This window comes from Medicago sativa, chromosome 5 (genome assembly GCF_051527215.1).
Source record: "Medicago sativa cultivar Bolivia chromosome 5, Bolivia_mono, whole genome shotgun sequence".
In the NCBI taxonomy this organism is placed as follows: domain Eukaryota; kingdom Viridiplantae; phylum Streptophyta; class Magnoliopsida; order Fabales; family Fabaceae; genus Medicago; species Medicago sativa.
The window spans coordinates 60,328,493-60,351,106 of NC_140753.1; the positions used below are offsets into that span (position 1 = coordinate 60,328,493).

The following is a 22,614-nucleotide window of genomic DNA, read 5'->3' on the forward strand; positions in this document are numbered from 1 at the left end:
AAATGAATACTGATTACAATCATGTGTATGAATGGCAATAATCTCATTAGCCGCTATTTGCGTATCTTTCATAAAGATTTGATTGCTTACTAACTAATCTCCATGAATTTCGCCCACATCATTTGCCAACTGTAACTAATAACTTGTCAAATAAGTTAATATATTATCATTTAACTCAAGAGAAGACTAGCATTATGTTTTCCAAAAATGTGTCGCGGGAGATGAGGAATCGATTGGTGCAAATTTAAGACTTTAGAGAAGCTGTGTCGCTATGGAAGTATCTTGGTGTTCCATTGACTGAGATTGCGCCTCGTAAATCAGATTTCCAATTTGTTTTAGATCAGGTTAACGAAAAACTTACTGCTTGGAAAGCCAAAAATCTATCTTTTGCCGGTCGAGTGACTCTAGCAAAAAGTTATATGATGACTGCCAAGATGCCAAAGAGTTGTTTGGAAGAGATTGAAAAAATTGAGAGAGCCTTTATCTGGGGTGATACAGATCATATTCGTAAGGTACATGCAGTTCGTTGGGAAGTTATTACGAGACCTGAAGATGTTGGCGGACTGGGATTGAGAAACCTCACTGTCATGAACCAAGCTTGTTTGTTGAAATTAGCTTGGGGTTTGTACAATGGAAAGAATGATCTTTGGTTCAAGGTGCTTAAAGGAAAATATGAGTGTGGGCATCAGCTTGATAATAATGTTGTTGTCAAACCTACAAACTCCAGACTTTGGAAAGAATTAACCGAATTATGGATTTGGTTTCGCTTTAATCAATGTTTTATGCATTCATTGCAGTCAGCAAATTTGAACTACTAGATGTTCGAAGACTCATATTAGTTGATATTAGCAAAATTGAGAACGTCATTTGAAATTTTATAAGCAAACATTCCACACCTTGTCATAGTAAATAGAGCAAAACTATAGATCACAAAAACAACAAAAGGAGTAATTATGTTTGAAATAGGTTACAAAATTTCAAACTTAAATAGCAACAAACATGTCTGTTCGTTGAGTATAAATTTGAAACTTAGAAATCAGTGCATGATATTGTCAATCACAACGGTGATTCAATGTCTTCCCTTAGAGAATGAACACTGCACAATTGATTCACCAGCTTCAAACTTGGTCCCCTAGGTTTCATTGACCTGCCACAAAAAATGTTGCAAATTACATAAATGTTAAGTTCTTATATTAGCATTAACCCAAATCAAAGTAGTTAGATGGAAGAAATAAGGCACTATTTAAATAATGAATTTTTACATGTTACATGAATATTTGAAGAAATGTAGTTTTTGATTACCTTGAGGAAGTAGCATCAATTTCAGATTTTTCACATAGACTGAGTTTCTTAAATGGTGACTCAGATTCTTCAAGAAGTTCAATCTCAAACAAGACATCATCAATAACTCGAGCCAGTTTCTTGACCTCGTCAGCATCATGATAACAGTCTCTTCTCTTGTTAAATTCAGGAAGCGAAATTGAGTTGGAAAGGAAACTTAGTATGCGAAGGCAATCATTTCTTTCCAAACTTGATGGTCCAAAGCAAGCAGGAATGCTTTCTTCTTCACAATCATCAACAGTTTGCTTAAATTTGGCTTGACTCAAGGAAATTTCCAGTGATTTTAACAAGTCAATAGCTTGGAGCATGTTGATAACTGAAATGAAAGATTTTGGCATGTGGGTGCATAAGGTATGTATCAAGAACTTTAGCTTCTCACTTAATTCTCCAAATCTCTGCTTCACAAATTGCTCCATGGTCATGATACTTTGGTATAGCTCTATAATCTCTTTCCTTGCTCTCTTCACATATCCCTCAAAAGTCAAAGAATCGTCATATTTATCATACCCTATATTTTCCTTGTATGCACTATATGCAGATACTACGATACTATTTGTAGCAAAATCATCAAGGGACTTGTAACCCATCTTTGAGAAAATTCGATCTCTAGGGTCCTCAAGCAGCTGCATTAAGCTTGTATATAAAGTCATGAAGAAATTGACTTTATTCATTCTTAGTTTATCGATTCTCTGTTTCACAAATCGCTCAACTGTCAACATACATTCCTTTTTGTCATTCTCAACCAATTGGTATAGCTTAGTGATTTCTGTCCGTGCCTTCTGAACATAATCCTCAAACCTCACAATCAGACCATAGTTCCCCTTATTTATCTTGTATGCATGATATGCAGATACTAAAATCCTATTTTTATCCATAACAAAATCCCTTTTGGACATCTCCAAGAAATATTGTTTACTAGGATCACTAAGAAATTCGATCATTGCTTCAAAGCTATGCTTCCATTCAGCATAGCACTGCATGAGATTTTTCACGCGATAATCAAGAAAGATATCTTCAAGGCCCGGATAACTATCCACTTTCATTCTCTTACCATTGCCAAATAGCACAATGTCACCTAAACCATATGTATCATGGTCAGGTGAATCTGTAACTAAACCATGCAACCGAATTGCCACCTGCAAAATTGCAGTATTAGTTGGAGCACAGGTCAATGTTCTTGATTTCAACTTGAGTAGAGAAAAAAGCAAGCATGCAACAGTCTTTGTTTTTCCTGTCCCTGGTGGTCCCCATATCAGTTTGGTATTAGCATGAGAGCAATCTACCATACTAACACAGCTTGTAACCGCATCTTGTTGGGATTCATTCAGATTCTGAGATCGAATTATGTCTTTCGTAATGAAAGAAGCTTGACTATTTGATCCAGACATGGAAATTTTGCAGTTCTCTCCACTCTGAAAATCAAAAATTATACAGGTTACTGCAAAAGGAGAAAATTGAATAATACATGTAGTATTCAAAGTTCCATACTGCATAATCATTGAAAAAAGTATCATTTGCATAAAACAGCGCAGTTAGTGCATTTCAAAGTACTTTTACATTCCATAAAAGTATGCTTTGAGAAATTGTACTGTATGATATAAATAAAGGTGAAACTCATCAAAGAAAGTGATGTAGTAATTCTTACATTGAGATTAGGTTGCAAAACTTTTTCAATAATGTTGAGGTGATCACCCTTTGACTTTGAGTCCAAGGCTTTCCAAATACGAACATTTGTTGTCATGTTCATAATGTATACAGCATACATTTTCTGTGTATTGTTTTTCATGGATACAGATTCAACATCCATCTTCATGCATTTGGAAGATAGAACTGTGATTCTACCAGAAAATCTAATTTTTGCCCCATTAACATAGGCAATATGGTAGGGACTGTTGAGTGTGTTCAAGTCACTTAAGCTTTTTGGCCTAATGTATGTAATAGCAATAAGATCTCCTGATGCAGGTTCATAATTTCCACCATTTTCATCTCTATCAGATTCAGTTGTACTCTCCAACCGCATGGTATGATGGAACTGAATGAATTGATTTTGAGCTTTGTGAAGTTTCAATTGCTTGCTGTTTTCGACTTTCCAGATTTCACAAAGAGAAGCTTGAGACACACCAGACAAGCTTGAAGATAAATCAGCGCGTGTTTCCTCAAACAATAGAGGAATAAAAGAGTTCTTGTAATCTGTTGCTGACTTAAATGTCTCTGGAATTTTATGAACCTGAGAGAAAACAATTTTCACAATATACTTCAACTTAATAATGCTGCTCTAATCATTCAAATGTTAGAAGATGGTTGCACTCAATAGAAAATAAAAAGTTTAATATCATGAGGTAGAATGGTAGATAACTATTATCAACTAAATAAACAAGGTGGTTGCACTCAATAGAAAATAAAAAGTTTAGATATGCTTTCTGGGCCTATTTATATTGAACACATAAAAAGTTTAGATATGTTTGTGTGATCGGTAGATACATTCTTATTGCAACACAATTTTTTGCAACTACTAAAAAGGTCATATAAATTAACTATTTTGCAATTCTAATTTTAAAATATATAAGAACAAAACTAACAATGAAGAGGAGAAAGTCTATATAAATAATCAATCATTATTGAGATTTTAACACCATTTCTTTGTAACACAATGAATTTGTATTCTTTCATGTTCAAATTCTTTCTCAAAAACCAAGTTCACTTTTTCAATGTGAGTATTGAAAAGGGTGTAAAAGAAACCTTGTCTTTGTAAAGATTTTCATTGAGAACATCCTCGAGGGTCCAAGAAAGTACAATATCTATAAGACTCCCACTTCCATTTCTACTCTTCTCCATCATTTGCTAAACAATCATTAAGAAAAAGTATTAGTACACATGCAACTAAATAATACACAATGTAATAGTGAATGGAACCACAAATGTATAAGGTACCAAACAGTTGAAGTATATGTCTGGTTCGACCTTTCAAGTACACATGAAAAGATAAAGACAATAGAGAAGTGTTAAATGATCCCACAACTTTGCAATGATGATGAAAGTGTTAAATGACCGTTTAACATAACAGAATATGAGAGATTAGATCGAGTTACATGCACAGTTAATTAATGAAAATGGCGTATGAGGGTACTTTCATAGGAAATGACAAAATGCATGATGCAATGTCTTCTCCTATTCTACAGTTTTTTTTTTTTTTTTGGAATAAATACAATCCTTTTCATTTTCATGCATTAACCGGTGTTTTTTCATATTCCTATTATTATCGCTATTAGGAAAATGTTAAAGAATGCCCTACAACTTTATAAAAGTGTTAAAATTATTGTTTGCAATGATAAAATTATTGTATTAAAAATGAAAAGTAAATATCACAAGATTATATATTTATTATTTAATATAAAATGGTGATTTAACATGATAAATTTACCTAGAAATCAATGGTTGCTTTTTCCAACCCTATTTTTTTGGGTAAGGATCCTCTTCATTTAGTAAAATAAATAGAGTATGCAATTTGGAGAGAGATAGACACATAAAATAGATAGTGGGTCTCACCATCATTAATTACTTTTTATTTTTTTCAAAAAAAAATTGTGTCTTTATCTTTCAAAATGGAAGAAATCGAGAGAATGACAAATGGAAAGGATCTTAACTCATTTTTTTTATCCCATATTCCTACTTTTCCATGCTTTATATTCTTCCGGGAGATTAGTCATTTTAGTCCCTGAATAGGAAATGAGTCGTCACTTTTATCCCTGAATGCAGATAAATTGTAAAATAGTCCCTGAATGTAGACTCTGTTAGTCAATTTAGTCCCTGAATGCAGACTCCATTAGTCAATTTAGTCCCTGAATGTAGACTCCGTTAGCCATTTTAGTCCCTGAAATTGACCAACAGAGTCTACACTCAGGAACTGTTTTGCAATTTCTCTGCATTCAGAGACTAAAATGACTACTCCTTTCTCATTCAGGGGTCAAAGTGACTAATTCCCCTATTCTTCCTCACCTTGTTAGGAGTAATCATCACCGAGTGGTTTTGATCAGTTTTGAGACAAAATTATTCGATCCAAAAATAAAATTGTACTCCCTTCGATCACTATTATAAGCAAAAGTTCATTTTTTAGATTCATTCAATAAATAATGTATGCAGTCTATATATAGACCACATACATCATGTATTGAATGAACTATTACAAATTCAATTTTTGCTTATAACAGTGACCAGAAGGAGTATGTCATTTTAGATGACTATTACATATGATATAATTTAATGTGATTTAATTTGGATCGATTTTTAGAATCCAATTTACAAATTGTAACTTTTGTTTTCATAATACTATTATAAAAATAAAATAAAATAATAGGTTTAATAAAAAAATATAATATTTGATTTATCAAAAACTAAATAATAGTACAACATAACAATGATTAATCATATTTGAAACATATAAAATAGGAACAAAATTAATTGATTAAACTTTTTTTAAGACATATATAGTAAATATGTATGTGTAGAGAGAGAAACAGGAACAAATAATATACTTTATTAAAAAAAAATACATGCAAAACTATTATTCCATTGGTTTTGTAGAGGAGAAAGATCTTATAACTTATCATTCACATTAGATGTTCCCTGCATCATTGGTCAAACAGCAAAATTAGGATAATGAATATACTTTATCTCTTTGAATATACTCCTTCCGTCCTAAATTATAAGCAAAAAAAAAAAATTCATTTTCTTTGTCCCAAATTATAAGCAAAAAAGACCAACTTTTATCATATTTAATTATGTTTTTTCAAAAAATTATCTTTTCCAAAGGAAGATTAAATGCAAAGTGCATTCAATTTGTTCTCTTTTTCATTTTGTCTATAATCAACTACCAATAAAAATTGTTTTCACATCTTCATATAAAACTTATTTCAAAGATAACACAAAAAACTATATTACAAACTACTACTCCCTCCGTTTCAAAATACATGTCCAATTTTTGCAATGTGCACTATTCACTTGACTTACTTTGACCATACTTTTTTACTAATGTATAAGTACAAATATTAGCATGTAAGATGTTGTTTGATTTGTCTCGACAAATATTTTCAAAATATTAAATTTTTATAATTTTTTACTTTAGATAATTAAAGATATTAACGGTCAAAATTGTGCATTGGCATATATGAAGTGGTTGACTTGGACATGTATTTTGAAACGGAGGGAGTATATTTTAGTTTTCTTAATAAGTGTGATTTTTTTTCTTATAATATGGGACGGATGGAGTAATTTTCAAAGAAAAAAACAAAATACAATGCTACTATTACATCCATTTTGTAAAATCTAAAAAGTTTTTATATTTCAGCACACTCCATTTCATTTTATACACCAATCCATACATACCTTAAAGTTCAGTTAGCTTGAACCAATCAAGATAAAACTAAAGAAAAGTACCTTTCAAAAAATAAAAAAACTAAAGAAAAGTTGTGACATAATAAAAAAGGATTATAAACAATCACTCAATTCACAATTTCACACTAACATTGAAACAAGAAGAAAAAAAAACAAGGATAAGAATGGGAGCTAGATAGATAACTAACGTCCATATTAAATTTCAGACTTCCTCAAAGGAGAACAATTGTTAGCAATGATAATTAATATCCCTGCAAATAAATCAAATCAAAAGCACATTCACTAATCACTCAATTCCACTACCAAATCAAACTTCAAAAGTACAAAAAATAACAAATTCATCATTCAAAAAGATGCCAAAGGTATTAAGTTTGAGCCAAAGGTAAGAAACCGTACAACAACTTTATTTTTTTGAAGAACAGATAACAACTTTATTGATGGAAAAAGTGGTCTAAACATCATCACTTAATATAGTATTTTTCATAAAAAGTACAAAAAATAACAAATTCATCATTCAAAAAGATGCCAAAGGTATTAAGTTTGAGCCAAAGGTAAGAAACCGTACAACAACTTTATTTTTTTGAAGAACAGATAACAACTTTATTGATGGAAAAAGTGGTCTAAACATCATCACTTAATATAGTATTTTTCATAATTGTGCATAGAGAAAGAAGAATATGAATCAAAGACATCGGAAAATATTTAGTTTGACCCATTGAGGTTACAGGTTCAATGTTTTACCATTGACACTTAATGGACAAATACAATGTTCAAATGTGTGGTTTTACTTACCTAGTTTTTTTTTTTATTGAACGGCTTTTACTTACCTTGTATTGTGAAAATGATCAAGTCTAAAACCGAATATGACTAAGAAAAATGCTATGTGGTGCGAAAGTTAATTCGTTGGATTAGAGCGAATGGATTGTTTGCTTCCAAATGTTTGATCCCTTAAGTTTTTTTTTTTTTGTTCATTTTGATCTTTTAATTTACAAACATTTGACAATTTGATTTCTAAGTTTTTTCAGTTTAATTAGTCTTTTTTTTTTTTTAGGAATCATTTTGGTCATTTAACTTATAAACATCTGTGTTATAAATTTTTGACCACTTCAGTTCGTTTGGTGATGTTGACCTGAAACTTTAGAGATTTTATATTTGATTATCTTCGATATCAATTTTGATAGATAATTTGACTTATTCTTAAAAAATATTTATAACATAAAACCAAAATGTCTAACATTTCGAAAAAAAAATGTCTAACATTTATAACTTAAAAGATCAAGATAAAACTAAAAACATTAAAAGTATCAAATTGTGTAACGTTGGATGTAACCAAAAAAAATTTGTAACGTTGGATGCCTAAGGCCATAAGGGACCACACTGAAACAAAACAAAATTAAGAGATCAAAATTAAAATCCTGTTAAAAAAAAGAAGAGGTCAAAATTAAAAATGGTTTGCACGTTGATTACTAGTTCGTGTGATTTGTGCGAAAAATAATTCGCACCATATAGCACCGTTGTATTACTAAACACAGCCTAGGTATTCTCAAATTTATCCACACAGTATAGCGGAAACGGTTATATTTTTTTGTTCCATTCAATTAGGTTATATAAAGTTGAGCGGATACACCAAAATTCACTAGTATCATTCCTCCGTCGCTGGCTAGTTGGTCTCTTCCTTTTCCTTTGAGATGGAGAAGAAATATGCTACTGCCACAAATGAAAAGGTCAGTACCTATATACACGATGATATTACCTTTTCAATTCTATCAAAATTGCCTCTTAAATCTTTGAAGCGATTTGAATGCGTACGCAAATCATGGTCACTTTTGTTTGAAAATCCTCTTTTCATGAACATGGTCCGTAACAATTTCTTATCTGACAACCACGATATATCTCTCATCTTATCACGGGGTAGACCTGACATATGGGTGGGAGTTTTGTATTCTTTGTCCGGCGAAAGATTTGAGAATGTAGCCAAATTAAATTTACCACATCCATTTCAAGAAGGAACTGAAACTCTCAACCATTTTGAAATCTTAAATTTCGGCAGTATTTATGACGATTTTATTTTTGTCAAATGTTTTCTTAAACATAATGTTAACGTCAATCCTGCTGTAAGATTTGCACTATGGAATCCAACTACGGACGAATTCAAAGTCATTCCTCATAGTCCGGATATGTTTCAACCGTTCGCTGCAAATGTTAATGGTGATGTGATTAATTTTCACTCAAGTCGTCAAGTTCATGGATTTGGCTACGACCTGCGTACATATGACTTTAAGGTGATTAGTTATGTGGAGTTTAGTGCCCCACGATTGAATCCACGCAAAGGTTATGTGGCATTAGGTGATACATCAATAGAACGCTTCTGGGAGGTATCATTAGAACCCTTCTGGGAGATATATAGTTTAAGAAGTAACTCTTGGAGGAAACTTGATGTTGTTATGCCAACAACATGTGGGAATACGATGGGAGTGTACTTGAATGGACTGTGTCATTGGGGGTGTATTATAGGTCATTTTGACTCTAAAAGAGAATCAAATTTGGTGTCGTTTGATCTGAGCAATGATGTGTTCTTTACCACACCCATACCCATAGACATAGATGGATTTATTAATGTAGACAATAAGTATTCATGGAGAGACTTGGCGGTGTTAAATGAATCCATTGCCTTGATCACATATCAAGAACAAATGGCTACTTTTAACATATCAATTTTGAGTGAATTAACTGTGAAGGAATCATGGATCAAACTCTTCATTGTTGGGCCTCTGTCATGTGTCGAGTGTCCTTTTGGAGTGGGAAAGGGCAAAATATTCTTCACAAAAAAAGATGAAGAGCTAGCTTGGTTTGATTTAAGTACCCATATGATTGAGGACCTTGGTGTTAAAAGTGGAAATAGTTGTGGTTGTCAGATAGTAGTGTACAAGGAAAACCTTCTTCCAATTGGTGGAATAAATAAGTAAATCCTTTTCTTGCGTTCGCTAGAGGTTTGATGATGAAGGTTATTGGGATATGACATTGCATACAAACTGATATGGTTTCAATATCAATTAGAATATTCTTTTGCTTTTTGTTTTATGTAAAAATAGTATCTATGCTTTTATGTTTAATTTCGTGCTTTATTTTTTCTTTTGCATTTCAAATCCAAATGAATAAACTGAATGTGGTTCAAGCTTTATGGTTAAGTTCAAATCAATTAATCTTCTTCACGTCCTCTCTATTATAAAGAAAGTCATGTTTTTGTTGAGTTATATTCTGATTTTTGTCTCGTGTAATCTCAGGGTTGGCATTTAAAATAATAATTCATCTTAATTCTGTATCTCTATTTCAATGGTATGCAGTTCTAATTGTAACAACTCTGAAATGAATACTGATTACAATCATGTATATGAATGGCAATAATCTCATTAGTCGCTATTTGCGTATCTTTCATAAAGATTTGATTGCTTACTAACTAATCTCCATGAATTTCGCCCACATCATTTGCCAACTGTAACTAATAACTTGTCAAATAAGTCAAGAGAAGACTAGCATTATGTTTTCCAAAAATGTGTCGTGGGAGATGAGGAATCGATTGGTGCAAATTCCAGACTTTAGAGAAGCTGTGTCGCTATGGAAGTATCTTGGTGTTCCCTTGACTGAGAGAGCGCCTCGTAAATCAGATTTCCAATTTGTTTTAGATCAGGTTAACGAAAAACTTACTGCTTGGAAAGCCAAAAATCTATCTTTTGCCGGTAGAATGACTCTAGCAAAAAGTGTGATTGAAGCTATCCCTATATATCCTATGATGACTGCCAAGATGCCAAAGAGTTGTTTGGAAGAGATTGAAAAAATTGAGAGAGACTTTATCTGGGGTAATACATATCATGTTCGTAAGGTACATGCAGTTCGTTGGGAAGTTGTTGCGAGACCTGAAGATGTTGGCGGACTGGGATTGAGAAACCTCACTGTCATGAACCAAGCTTGTTTGTTGAAATTAGCTTGGGGTTCGTACAATGGAAATAATGATCTTTCGTGCAAGGTGCTTAAAGGAAAATATGAGTGTCGGCATCAGCTTGATAAAAATGTTGTTGTCAAACCTACAAGCTACAGACTTTGGAAAGAATTAACCGAATTATGGATTTGGATTCCCTTTAATCAATAATTTATGCATTCATTGCAGTCAGAAAATTTGAACTACTAGATGTTCGAAGACTCATATTAGTTGTTATTTAGCAAAATTGAGAACGTCATTTGAAATTTTATAAGCAAACATTCCACACTTTGTCATAGTAAATAGAGCAAAACTATAGATTACAAAAACAACAAAAGGAGTAATTATGTTTGAAATAGGTCACAGAATTTCAAACTTAAATAGCAGCATACATGTCTGTTCGTTGAGTATAAATTTGAAACTTAGAAAACAGTGCATGATATTGTCAATCACAACGGTGATTCAATGTCTTCCCTTAGCGAACGAACACTGTGCAATTGATTCACCAGCTTCAAACTTGGGCCCCTAGGTTTCCTTGACCTGCCACAAAAAATGTTGCAAATTAACCCAAATCAAAGTACTTAGATGGAAAAAAATAAGGCACTATTTAAATAATTAATTATTACATGTTACATGAATATTTGAAGAAATGTAGTTTTTGATTACCTTGAGGAAGTATAGCATCAATTTCAGATTTTTCACATAGACTGAGTTTCTTAAATGTTGACTCAGATTCTTCAAGAAGTTCAATCTCAAGCAAGACATCATCAATAACTCGAGCCAGTTTCATGTCCTCGTCAGCATTATGATAACAGTCTCTTCTCTTAGCATCAATAATTAACTTTCTCCAGATAGAATCACTACTGGCTAAAGTAGATGCATTGCCTAATATCCAAAGACAATATCTGCACAAAAAATGAACTCAGTTTACAACCAACTTTGAATCTGCAAATACACACGAGGATTCAGAAATAACTCAATGAATACCTAGCCCTTGTCATTGCAACATTAGCTCTTTGTCTATTTGAAAGAAAACCGATATTACCACTTCCATTTGATCTCACAGTAGATATTATTATAATATCTTCCTCACCGCCTTGGAAACCATCAACAGAACGAACATTAACAGAAAAGTCAGAATTAGAATCCCAAGTGTCTTGCTTAACTTTCTCCTGGATTTCATAAACTTGAGCATTATATGGAGATATTATTCCAATGCTAACTTTCTTCTTTGTCCTCATAAACTCTACCAAAAGCATAACAAAGTAAAGTGTAAAACATATGAATGCAGAATGCATACTAAAGATGATGATTTCTTATTAAAGATAATTAACACAAATGGTAAAGAAAAAACAACCTTTTCTTAGGTTTTTAATCATCTCAGAAATGACGGCAACTTCAACCATGTTCTTCAAGCTATGTCCGCGACCAAATGTCTCCTCACCCTTGGATATATTAATAAAAGAATAAGAAGAATACATTTCTCCTTCAAGAAAGCTCTTACTATAGCTTTCATCCTTGACAGCTAGGGCATCCGAAATTTTTTCATCATAGAACTCTTTGCAAGGAAACAAGCTTATTGATGGATGCATTCGGTACTGAACATTAAGCATATGCTTCTTGTATCCTAGCATCACCAGTCTCTCAAACATACTTCTTCCAAATCGACAATTGTCCGCAATCTAAAAATATAATAACTTCAAACATATTAGATAATAATCCTCAATTATGATGTTTTTTTAGCAAATTAAAAAAAAAAAACGCAATGATCAAGTTAAGTACCTTGCTTTTGACTAGCGCTGGAAGTTGTTTCTCATCACCTATAAGAATGCAATGTTGAAGACCCGGGAGCTGTAACGGAATCATGGATTCACATTCTTTCAGCTGTGCTGCTTCATCAATCACTAAAAATTTCACTGGACTCGTCTCTTCTGAGTAAAGTTTGACAGAACTTGATACAGTACACAAAATTAGACTAGCATTTGACCAGCAAAACTTTTCCACTTGATGTCTCACTTTAAATTCAGGAAGCGAAATTGAGTTGGAAAGGAAACTTAGTATCCGAAGGCAATCATTTCTTTCCAAACTTGATGGTCCAAAGCAAGCAGGAATGCTTTCTTCTTCACAATCATCAACAGTTTGCTTAAATTTGGCTTGACTCAAGGAAATTTCCATTGATTTTAACAAGTCAAGAGCTTGGAGCATGTTGTTAACTGAAATGAAAGATTTTGGCATGTGGGTGCATAAGGTATGTATCAAGAACTTTAGCTTCTCACTTAATTTTCCAAATCTCTGCTTCACAAATTGCTCCATGGTCATGATACTTTGGTATAGCTCTATAATCTCTTTCCTTGCTCTCTTCACATATCCCTCAAAAGTCAAAGAATCATCATATTTACCATACCTTATATTTTCCTTGTATGCACTATATGCAGATACTACGATACTATTTGTAGCAAAATCATCAAGGGACTTGTAACCCATCTTTGAGAAAATTTGCTCTCTAGGGTCCTCAAGCAGCTGCATTAAGCTTTTTTTTTTTTTTTTTGAGCAAAGCTGCATTAAGCTTGTATATAAAGTCATGAAGAAATTGACTTTATTCATTCTTAGTTTATCAATTCTCTGTTTCACAAATCACTCAATTGTCAACATACATTTCTTTTTGTCATTCTCAACCAATTGGTATAGCTTAGTGATTTCTGTCCGTGCCTTCTGAACATAATCCTCAAACCTCATAATCAGACCATAGTTCCCCTTACTTATCTTGTATGCATGATATGCAGATGCTAAAATCCTATTTTTATCCATAACAAAATCCTTTTTGGACATCTCCAAGAAATATTGTTTACTAGGATCACTAAGAAATTCGATCATTGCTTCAAAGCTATGCTTCCATTCAGCATAGCACTGCATGAGATTTTTCACGCGATAATCAAGAAAGATATCTTCAAGACCTGGATAACTTTCCACTTTCATTCTCTTATTATTTCCAAATAGCACAATGTCACTTAAACCATATGTATCATCGTCAAGTGAATCTGTAACTAAACTATGCAACCTTGTTGCCACTTGCAACACTGCAGTATTAGTTGGAGCACAGGCCAATGTTCTTGATTTCAACTTGAGTAGAGAAAAAAGCAAGCATGCAACAGACTTTGTTTTTCCTGTCCCTGGTGGTCCCCATATCAGTTTGGTATTAGCATGAGAGCAATCTACCATACTAGCACAGCTTGTAACCGCATCTTGTTGGGATTCATTCAGATTATGAGATCGAATTATGTCTTTCGTAATGAAAGAAGCTTTGCTATTTGATCGAGACATGCAAATTTTGCAGTTCTCTCCACTCTGAAATACAAGCATTATACAGGTTACATTCATATTTAGCTGCAAAAAAAAAAGGAAAGTGAATAATACATGTAATATTCAAAGTTCCATACTTGCATAATAATTGAAAAAAGTATATTTTGCATAAAACAGCGCAGTATTGCATTTCAAAGTACTTTTCTATTCCATAAAGTATGCATTGAGAAATTGTCCAGTATTATATCAAATAAAGGTGAAACTCATCAAAGAAAGTGATGTAGTAATTCTTACATTGAGATTAGGTTGCAAAACTTTTTCAATAATGTTGAGGTGATCACCCTTTGACTTTGAGTTCAAGGCTTTCCAAATACGAACATTTGTTGTCATGTTCATAATGTAAACAGCATACATTTTCTGTGTATTATTTTTCATGGATACAGATTCAACATCCATCTTCATGCATTTGGAAGATAGAACTGTGATTCTACCAGAAAATATATTTTTTACCCCATTAACATAGGCAATATGGTAGGGACTGTTGAGTGTGTTCAAGTCATTTAAGCTTTTTGGCCTAATGTATGTAATAGCAATAAGATCTCCTGATGCAGGTTCATAATTTTCACCATTTTCATCTCTATCAGATTCAGTTGTACTCTCCAACCATATGGTATGATGGAACTGAATGAATTGATTTTGAGATTTGTGAAGTTTCAAGTGCTTGCTGTGTTCGACATTCTTGATTTCACAAAGAGCAGCTTGAGACACACCAGACAAGCTTGAAGATAAATCAGCGCGTGTTTCCTCAAACAATAGAGGAATAAAAGAGTTCTTGTAATCTGTTGCTGACTTAAATGTCTCTGGAATCTTATGAACCTGAGAGAAAACAATTTTCACAATATACTTCAACTTAATAATGCTGCTCTAATCATTCAAATGTTATAAGGTGGTTGCACTCTAGAAAATAAAAAGTTTAGATATGCTTTCTGGGCATATTTATATTGAACACGTAAAAACAATTCCTTGAAATTATTGTCGCTCTATTGGGCGCCCAGGTTGCTAAAGCCTGAAAAAAGATTGATCGGAAGATAGTTTCCGCTGGGGAAAAAAACGATCTGAACGTATCTCCTGATATGTTTGTGTGATCGGTACATACATTCCAATAAATTTAAGAAGCTTTTGAGTAAATATGATGGGACTATATATAGTGACTTTCTTATTGCAACACAATTTTTTGCAACTACTAAAAAGGTCATATAAATTAACTATTTTGCAATTCTAATTTTAAAATATATAAGAACAAAACTAACAATGAAGTGGAGAAAATCTATATAAATAATCAATCATTATTGAGATTTTAACGGCATTTCTTTGTAACACAATGAATTTGTATTCTTTCATGTTCAAATTCTTTTTCAAAAACCAAGTTCACTTTTTCAATGTGAGTATTGAAAAGAATGTAAAAGAAACCTTGTCTTCGTAAAGATTTTCATTGAGAACATCCTCGAGGGTCCAAGAAAGTACAATATCTATAAGACTCCCACTTCCATTTCTACTCTTCTCCATTATTTGCTAAACAATCATTAAGAAAAAGTATTAGTACACATGCAACTAAATAATACACAATGTAATAGTAAATGGAACCACAAATGTTAAGGTACCAAACAGTTGAAGTATATGTCCGGTTCGACCTTTCAAGTACACATGAAAAGATAAAGACAATAGAGAAGTGTTAAATGATGCACACAACTTTCACAGTTAATGAAAGTAGCGCATGAGAAGAGGGTACTTTCATAGGAAATGACAACATGCATGATGCATTGTCTTCTCCTATTCTACAGTTTTTTTTTTTTAATAAATACAATCCTTTTCATTTTCATGCATTAACCAGTGTTTTTTCATATTCCTATTATTATCGCTATTAGGAAAATGTTAAAGAATGCCCTACAATTTTATAGAAGTGTTAAAATTATTGTTTGCAATGATAAAATAACTGTATTAAAAATGAAAATTATGCTCCCTCCGTTTCAAAATGAGTGTCGTTTTAGGTGTTTACACACATATTAAGAAATGCAATGATTAAAAGAAAGGGAATGGTTATTTTACCAAATTATCCTTATTAACTATTGGTTAGTTTTAAAAGTAGTAATACTTTGGAAGTAGTGTGCAGAGTATTAATTGGAGGGTACAATTGGAAAGAAAAAAATTATTATTGCATTGGAAACTGAAAATGGCATTCATTTTGAAACAATTTTTTTTGGCTAAAGCGACACTCATTTTGAAACGGAGGGAGTATATCACAAGATTATATATTTATTATCAATAGTATATATATATATATATATATATATATATATATATATATATATATATATTCTCTAATTATGAAACTTAATGTCTACCAAAAATACAATCTTACCCCTTCTTAATTTTTTAACACGTCATCAAAATTATATCCTTTTATGTCTTTTGTTTCAACCTCCCTCTATTTTTTCTCTTTTAAAAACAAATTAAAACAAACTCACTCCGATAAAACACACTAACTTAATCTTTTTTTATATAACAAACAAACTTAATCTTTTATTTCATAATATTAATTCTCTAATTATGAAACTTAATGTATACCAAAAATACAATCTTACCCCTTAATTTTTTGAGTAGTCATTAAAATTATATCCTTTTGTGTCTTTTGCTTCAACCTCCTCCTATATTTTCTCTTTTAAAAACAAATTAAAACAAACTCACTTGATAACACTCTAACTTAATCTATTTTTAAAGAACAAACAAACTTAATCTTAATCCCAATCAAAATAAATTTTTCTATAATTCAACTTCTAAATATCTAAAGAATTAAAAACAATTTACAAACTATTATCTTTTTCTAATTATTAAAGTTAATATTTCTCTAATTATTAAAGTTGATATAATTTTGTAACAAAAAAATATCCATTTTTTTATAGTTAATTTTGTAACAAAAACATGTGATTTTAGTTACAATAACCAAACAAAAAAAATCATGATTTATTTTTATAAATTCTCTTAATTAATAGATATCAAAATCACTTTTATTTTAATTTGTAACAAAACGGGTCCTAATTTCTTTTAAAGAGATGGTTTTTATCATGATAAAAAAATCTATAAATTATTGAATGTCGTTTTTTTTAATTCGTAACAAATTTGTCATATATTTAATTTACATTTACTAAAAATAAACTTTATGACGTACATGTGATTTTATCTCATCGTGTGTTTCTAATAAAAAATATTAATAAATACATTTCACTTATGAATAATATAAAAAATATAGGAAAAACATTTTAAACCAATACTTAAAAAAACACGGGAAAAAAAAGAGTAAATAAAAAAGAAAAAAGCACAAGAATTATTTTTGACAAAAAAAAAAAAGCATAGGACTATTTCTCACTTATACATATTTATACATCTAAATTTAATCAATTATATCCAATTGAATGATCACAAATAAGATAACTTTGAGAGAGTTACAAAATCTTTCTCATTTATAAATTATACACGGTTTAGTATTTATTATGAGAAATACAACTACTTTACATAAATTTACTCATCTTCAAGATTATTTATTTTGTATAAATGATTTTCATATATTTTTTGGTTTATCTTAATGTCATATTATAAAATTATTATTCTTAATCGTTATTCATTATTAATTATTATATCCTTTCAAAGAATGGCTATAAAAAAAACACAAGACAAACATTACTCTCTAATTAATTAGACATTAACCAATATTGTTGTGCAAATCATACATGGGACAACAATCAGTCACATAATAATTAGTTAAATTGATTTTTTTTTATGTATTGTATCTAGGCATGACAACAAAACCCATACCCGCGAGTACTCATCCGAACCAAACTCAATTTGACTGCTTTTTCCCCACTTTGACTCGGTTTGAGTTTTCCCCGATTTCAAAATACGGGTACGGGATGAGTAACGGAGATATAGGTATACCCACCCTGAACTCATACCCAAACTTGTCCTGAATGTAGAAAATCATTTTATTGCCCCCTTTTATATAAAAACAAACTCAAACCATAACTCATTTCAGTCACACAATTAGAGTCTCAGTCTATCAGATGACACTCACTTCTCATAGTTCTCTCTATTCTCCATCACCATAGCCATGATCTATCGACTATCGTCGTCATTTTTTTGCAAGATAACGCATTGCAACATTGTGTGTGAGGTAGAAAATACCTCTATTTTATTAAAAGAATATTATCCATTGCGGGGATGGGGTGGGGATACCTGAACCCGTTGGAGACGGAGATAAGATTCGATTTCTTATCCCCATTGGATATGGGTAGGGTAGCGGGTAAGTACCTGGTAGTAGGGTATGGGGACGGGGAAGGTAAAACTTGTCCCCACCTGCCCCATTGCCTTGACTAACTGTATCTTCTAAATAATAGTGGGAGTAATTACAGTATACTAATTAGAATTTGATATAACAATCTTGCACAATATACATATTTATTGTTTATAAATTCATATAAAAATAAAAAAAATGCTAAAAAGATTACAAATATTTTTCAATGATACATAAAAATCACGGGGCTTTTTAACGTCCCCGCTATCATTATTGTGATTTTATCATTTATAATATTTTCACATATTTTTAGTCTACCACTTTATAATATTTAATAACAACTATTTCAATGATTTTATTATTATCTTCATCTTTATCATTAATTTTTTTTCTTATTTCTCAATGTAAATAATATTGTAACTGCGTTGTGACGCATAAATCACGATTTAAGGAATAGCCCGTGCGGAGCACGGGCCCCGTGCTTAGCACGGGTCTGTTGCTAGTCAATAGTATATATATAAAGTAAGGTTTTTTATGCCACATGTCACTTCCACATTCATTCTCAATATTTTTATTATTTTTTCTATTTTATTTAACATAAATATCTCAACAAACTTTTGATCTTATGCACTCAGTATTTTTTATCTCAACAAACTACACATCAATCAATCAATCAATCAATCAATAGTATATATATAAAGTAAGGTTTTTTATGCCACATGTCACTTCCACATTCATTCTCAATATTTTTATTATTTTTTCTATTTTATTTAACATAAATATCTCAACAAACTTTTGATCTTATGCACTCAGTATTTTTTATCTCAACAAACTACACATCAATCAATCAATCAATTAATCAATCAATAGTATATATATATATATATATATATATATATATATATATATATATATATATATATATATAAAGTAAGGTTTTTTATGCCACATGTCACTTCCACATTCATTCTCAATATTTTTATTATTTTTTCTATTTTTAAAAACTAATATTTTATTTAACAAAAATCGGGTTTTCGGGCTACTTGATCGGATTGCTCCGAAACATCCCCAGAAAATCAGAAAAAATTCAAGGACCATGACTCCCATAGAAGGGACTTCTTACGGGACTCCGCCCCTCAAAATCCAAAATTCCATCGTTTAGACCCATTTTTCATTTTTATTAATTTTTCATATTCTCAGAAAAATCCGAAAAAATTTCCATTAGTTTTATTTGATTTTTAGAATTTTTTGGTACTATTTTTTATATTTTTATGATTTTATTTGACAGGTTTTTAGCATTTTTTACTTAGTTTTTTGTTGTTTTTAAAAGGAAAACTCAAAACTATTGAAATGTGAGAGAGTCTGATGGCTGATTATACATAAGAATTGTCCGGATTATAAAATCCGAAATAGTAAACATGAATCCGAATTTTAAAATCCGGAATGCACAAGGGCATTTTTAGAAATTTTACAGGGCGCGGGAGAAGGCAATAGGGTGGGAAAGTAATAGTCCATGTTTAAAGGACCCAAAACTATTACCACTTGGACTAATTCATTATTGATTTTGTTACACTTTTTATTCTTGCATTGGACATTCATCTCATCATTTATATTTATTTTTAATTTTTTTTTGAAATATTTATATTTATTTTTATGATATTATTATAATTGTAAATTTAAATAAATTCAATCTAATATACTGACATGTGTATTCGTGCACACAAACTTATAAAACTTATTTAATATCTAACCCGGGCAACGCCGGGTCTCTAAACTAGTATATATATATAAAGTAAGGTTTTTTTATGCCACATGTCACTTCCACGTTTATTTGCAATATTTTTATTATTTTTCTATTTTTTAAAAACAATATTTAATTTGGTATAAATATCTCAACAAACTTTCGATCTTATCTATTAAATATTTTACTTAACCTTTTTATTGAATTCCTAATATTTTATGTAACAGAAATATCTCAACAAATTAAATACGACATCCTTCAACTATAAATAATCAATTAATCAATCAATCAATAGTATATATATAAAGTAAGGTTTTTTATGCCACGTGTCACTTCCACGTTTATTCGCAATATTTTTATTATTTTTCTATTTTTTAAAACCAATATTTAATTTGGCATAAATATCTCAACAAACTTTTGATCTTATCAATTATACGCATATGAGGGGAGAAACTCACGTGCACACTATCGGAAAAATATGCAAATGAACTTTTGACTTTATGTCTGAAAATCCAGATGCACCCGTTATGTTGATATTGCAATTGGCTAAGTTTAAATTATATAGAGGTATTTTTCTTAAGAAATTCTTACGTGTTTCAAATTAAAGTTTACTTTGTATATTAAAAATTGTTTGCAAATGTTTTTTTTTATATTTTGGACTATTAGAAGAAAAAAATGCGAGTATCAAACACACCCTATAATAATTCAAAACTAATAATTAACGATGTTGTTCCTGAAGTTCAAAAACTTCAAATCAGGTATTCACAAATTACTAATCAAACAAAAATCTCTAATTAGGAGATCCAATTATATATTATTTCATGTAACACAACAATTGTATAATTTTTCCTTCAAAAAAAATTGTATAATTTTATTAATTTAATAACGAATATGGATTCATGCGAGTCCGAAAACTTAAAAAAAGTTTATTTTAATCTATATGTGTTAATATTTTTACTAAATCCCGTTAATTTTATATGTATGTGCATCTATAAATTTACGAGTATTTATAATATAGTTTATTTTATTATATTCGTGTGTATTTATTAAGATATTCGTCACATACCAATCCGTGATAAATTTTATTTGCGGATATCATACATAAAAAATTTTAATCTTCTTGAATATGTCTAACCCGGGCAACGCCGGATAAATACAATAGTTTAATATAAAATGGCGATTTAACATGATAAATTTACCTAGAAATCAATGGTTGCTTTTTCCAACCCTATTTTTGTGGGTAAGGATCCTCTTCATTTAGTAAAATAAATGGAGTATGCAATTTGGAGAGAGATAGACACATAAAACAGATAGTGGATCCCACCATCATTAATTAATTTTTATTTTATTTAAAAAAAATTGCGTCTTTATCTCTCCAAATGGAAGAAATAGAGAGAATGACAAATGGAGAGGATCTTAACTCTTTTTTTTTTATCCCATATTCCTACTTTTCAATGCTTTATATTCTCCCTCACCTTGTTAGGAGTAATCACCGAGTGGTTTTGATTAGTTTTGAGACAAAAAATTATTCGATCCAAAAATAAAATTGTATGTCGTTTTAGATGACTATTACATGTGATATAATTTAATGTGATTTAATTTGGATCGATTTTTATATATCCAATTTACAAATTGTAACTTTTGTTTTCATAATACTATTATAAAAATTAATAAAATAATAGGTTTAATAAAAAAATATAATATATGATTTATTAAAAACTAAATAATAGTACAACATAACAATGATTAATCATCTTTGATTAAACAAAATTAATTGATTTATTAAAAACTAAACATATAAAATAGTAACAAAATTAATTGATTAAACAAAAATAGTAACAAAATTAATTGATTAAACAAAATTAATTGATTACATCCATTTTGTAAAATCTAGAAAGTTTATATTTCAGCCCACTCCATTTCATTTTATACACCAATCCAAACATACCTTAAAGTTCAGTTAGCTTGAATCAATCAAGATAAAAAAAAAAACTAAAGAAAAGTTGTGATATAATAAATAAATAAATAAAAAAGGGATTATAAACAATCACTCAATTCACACTAACATTGAAAGAAGAAGAAGAAAAAAAACAAGGATAAGAATGGGAACTAGATAGATAACTAACCTCCAACCTTTGTCACAAAGCGTAGTATTCAATTTCAGACTTCCTCAAAGGAGAACAATTGTTAGCAAAGATAATAGTAATATCCCTGCAAATAATCAAATCAAAAGCACGTTCACTAATCACTTAGCCTATGTTTGGATGCATGTTTGCACCCTTAAAAGCACGGCAATTCTTTCCAAACACACTTATGTGCTAAAAAGATGTTTGCATCTTTTAGAGAGAAGCAATTCTTGTTGCTAGAATTGATTCTAGCCAACTCTCCAATTCGTAGCTTTTGCATATAAGTGAATCAATTCTACCATAACTTTGATAGAGAGAAGCAATTCTTGTTGCTAGAATTGATTCTAGCCAACTCTCCAATTCGTAGCTTTTGCATATAAGTGAATCAATTCTA

The 22,614-nt window shown here is 30.7% G+C and overlaps 2 protein-coding genes and 1 pseudogene across 5 annotated transcripts; 1 reads left to right on the forward strand and 2 right to left on the reverse strand.

Annotated features, from left to right (window-relative positions):
- Positions 1–854: 854 nt before the first annotated feature.
- LOC146923648 (uncharacterized) lies at positions 855–22,345 on the reverse strand. Of its 3 annotated transcripts, none has more exons than XM_085708798.1 (5): positions 22,228–22,345; positions 4,081–4,182; positions 2,987–3,568; positions 1,303–2,753; positions 855–1,147 (listed from the first exon to the last, which is right to left on the reverse strand). In XM_085708798.1, exons 2-5 carry the CDS (start codon positions 4,177–4,179, stop codon positions 1,057–1,059), a joined length of 2,223 nt encoding a protein of 740 aa, XP_085564924.1. In that variant the 5' UTR covers positions 4,180–4,182; positions 22,228–22,345; the 3' UTR covers positions 855–1,056. The 3 variants fall into 3 exon arrangements, with proteins under 3 accessions (XP_085564924.1, XP_085564922.1, XP_085564923.1); XM_085708796.1 differs by having other exon boundaries at positions 22,221–22,345; XM_085708797.1 differs by lacking the exon at positions 22,228–22,345 and adding an exon at positions 4,273–4,380.
- LOC146923649 (F-box/kelch-repeat protein At3g06240-like) lies at positions 8,303–9,913 on the forward strand. The gene has a single exon (XM_085708800.1). It carries the CDS (start codon positions 8,421–8,423, stop codon positions 9,696–9,698), a length of 1,278 nt encoding a protein of 425 aa, XP_085564926.1. The 5' UTR covers positions 8,303–8,420; the 3' UTR covers positions 9,699–9,913.
- LOC146923650 (uncharacterized) lies at positions 10,968–22,458 on the reverse strand (annotated as a pseudogene). Its single transcript, XR_015009838.1, has 8 exons — positions 22,221–22,458; positions 15,479–15,580; positions 14,303–14,884; positions 12,491–14,053; positions 12,066–12,390; positions 11,696–11,954; positions 11,375–11,613; positions 10,968–11,248 (listed from the first exon to the last, which is right to left on the reverse strand). The product of XR_015009838.1 is annotated as an uncharacterized LOC146923650 (transcript).
- Positions 22,459–22,614: the final 156 nt, after the last annotated feature.

Bases quoted from the DNA above. Each gene is read 5' to 3' on its own strand.
- LOC146923648 (XM_085708798.1), bottom strand. From the start codon at position 4,179: ATGATGGAGAAGAGTAGAAATGGAAGTGGGAGTCTTATAGATATTGTA. The intron at 2,754-2,986 runs GTAAGAATTACT...TTTGATTTTCAG, and splicing joins TTTTGCAACCTAATCTCAAT to AGTGGAGAGAACTGCAAAAT. The intron at 1,148-1,302 runs GTAATCAAAAAC...TTTTTGTGGCAG, and splicing joins ATTGATGCTACTTCCTCAAG to GTCAATGAAACCTAGGGGAC.
- LOC146923649 (XM_085708800.1), top strand. From the start codon at position 8,421: ATGGAGAAGAAATATGCTACTGCCACAAATGAAAAGGTCAGTACCTAT.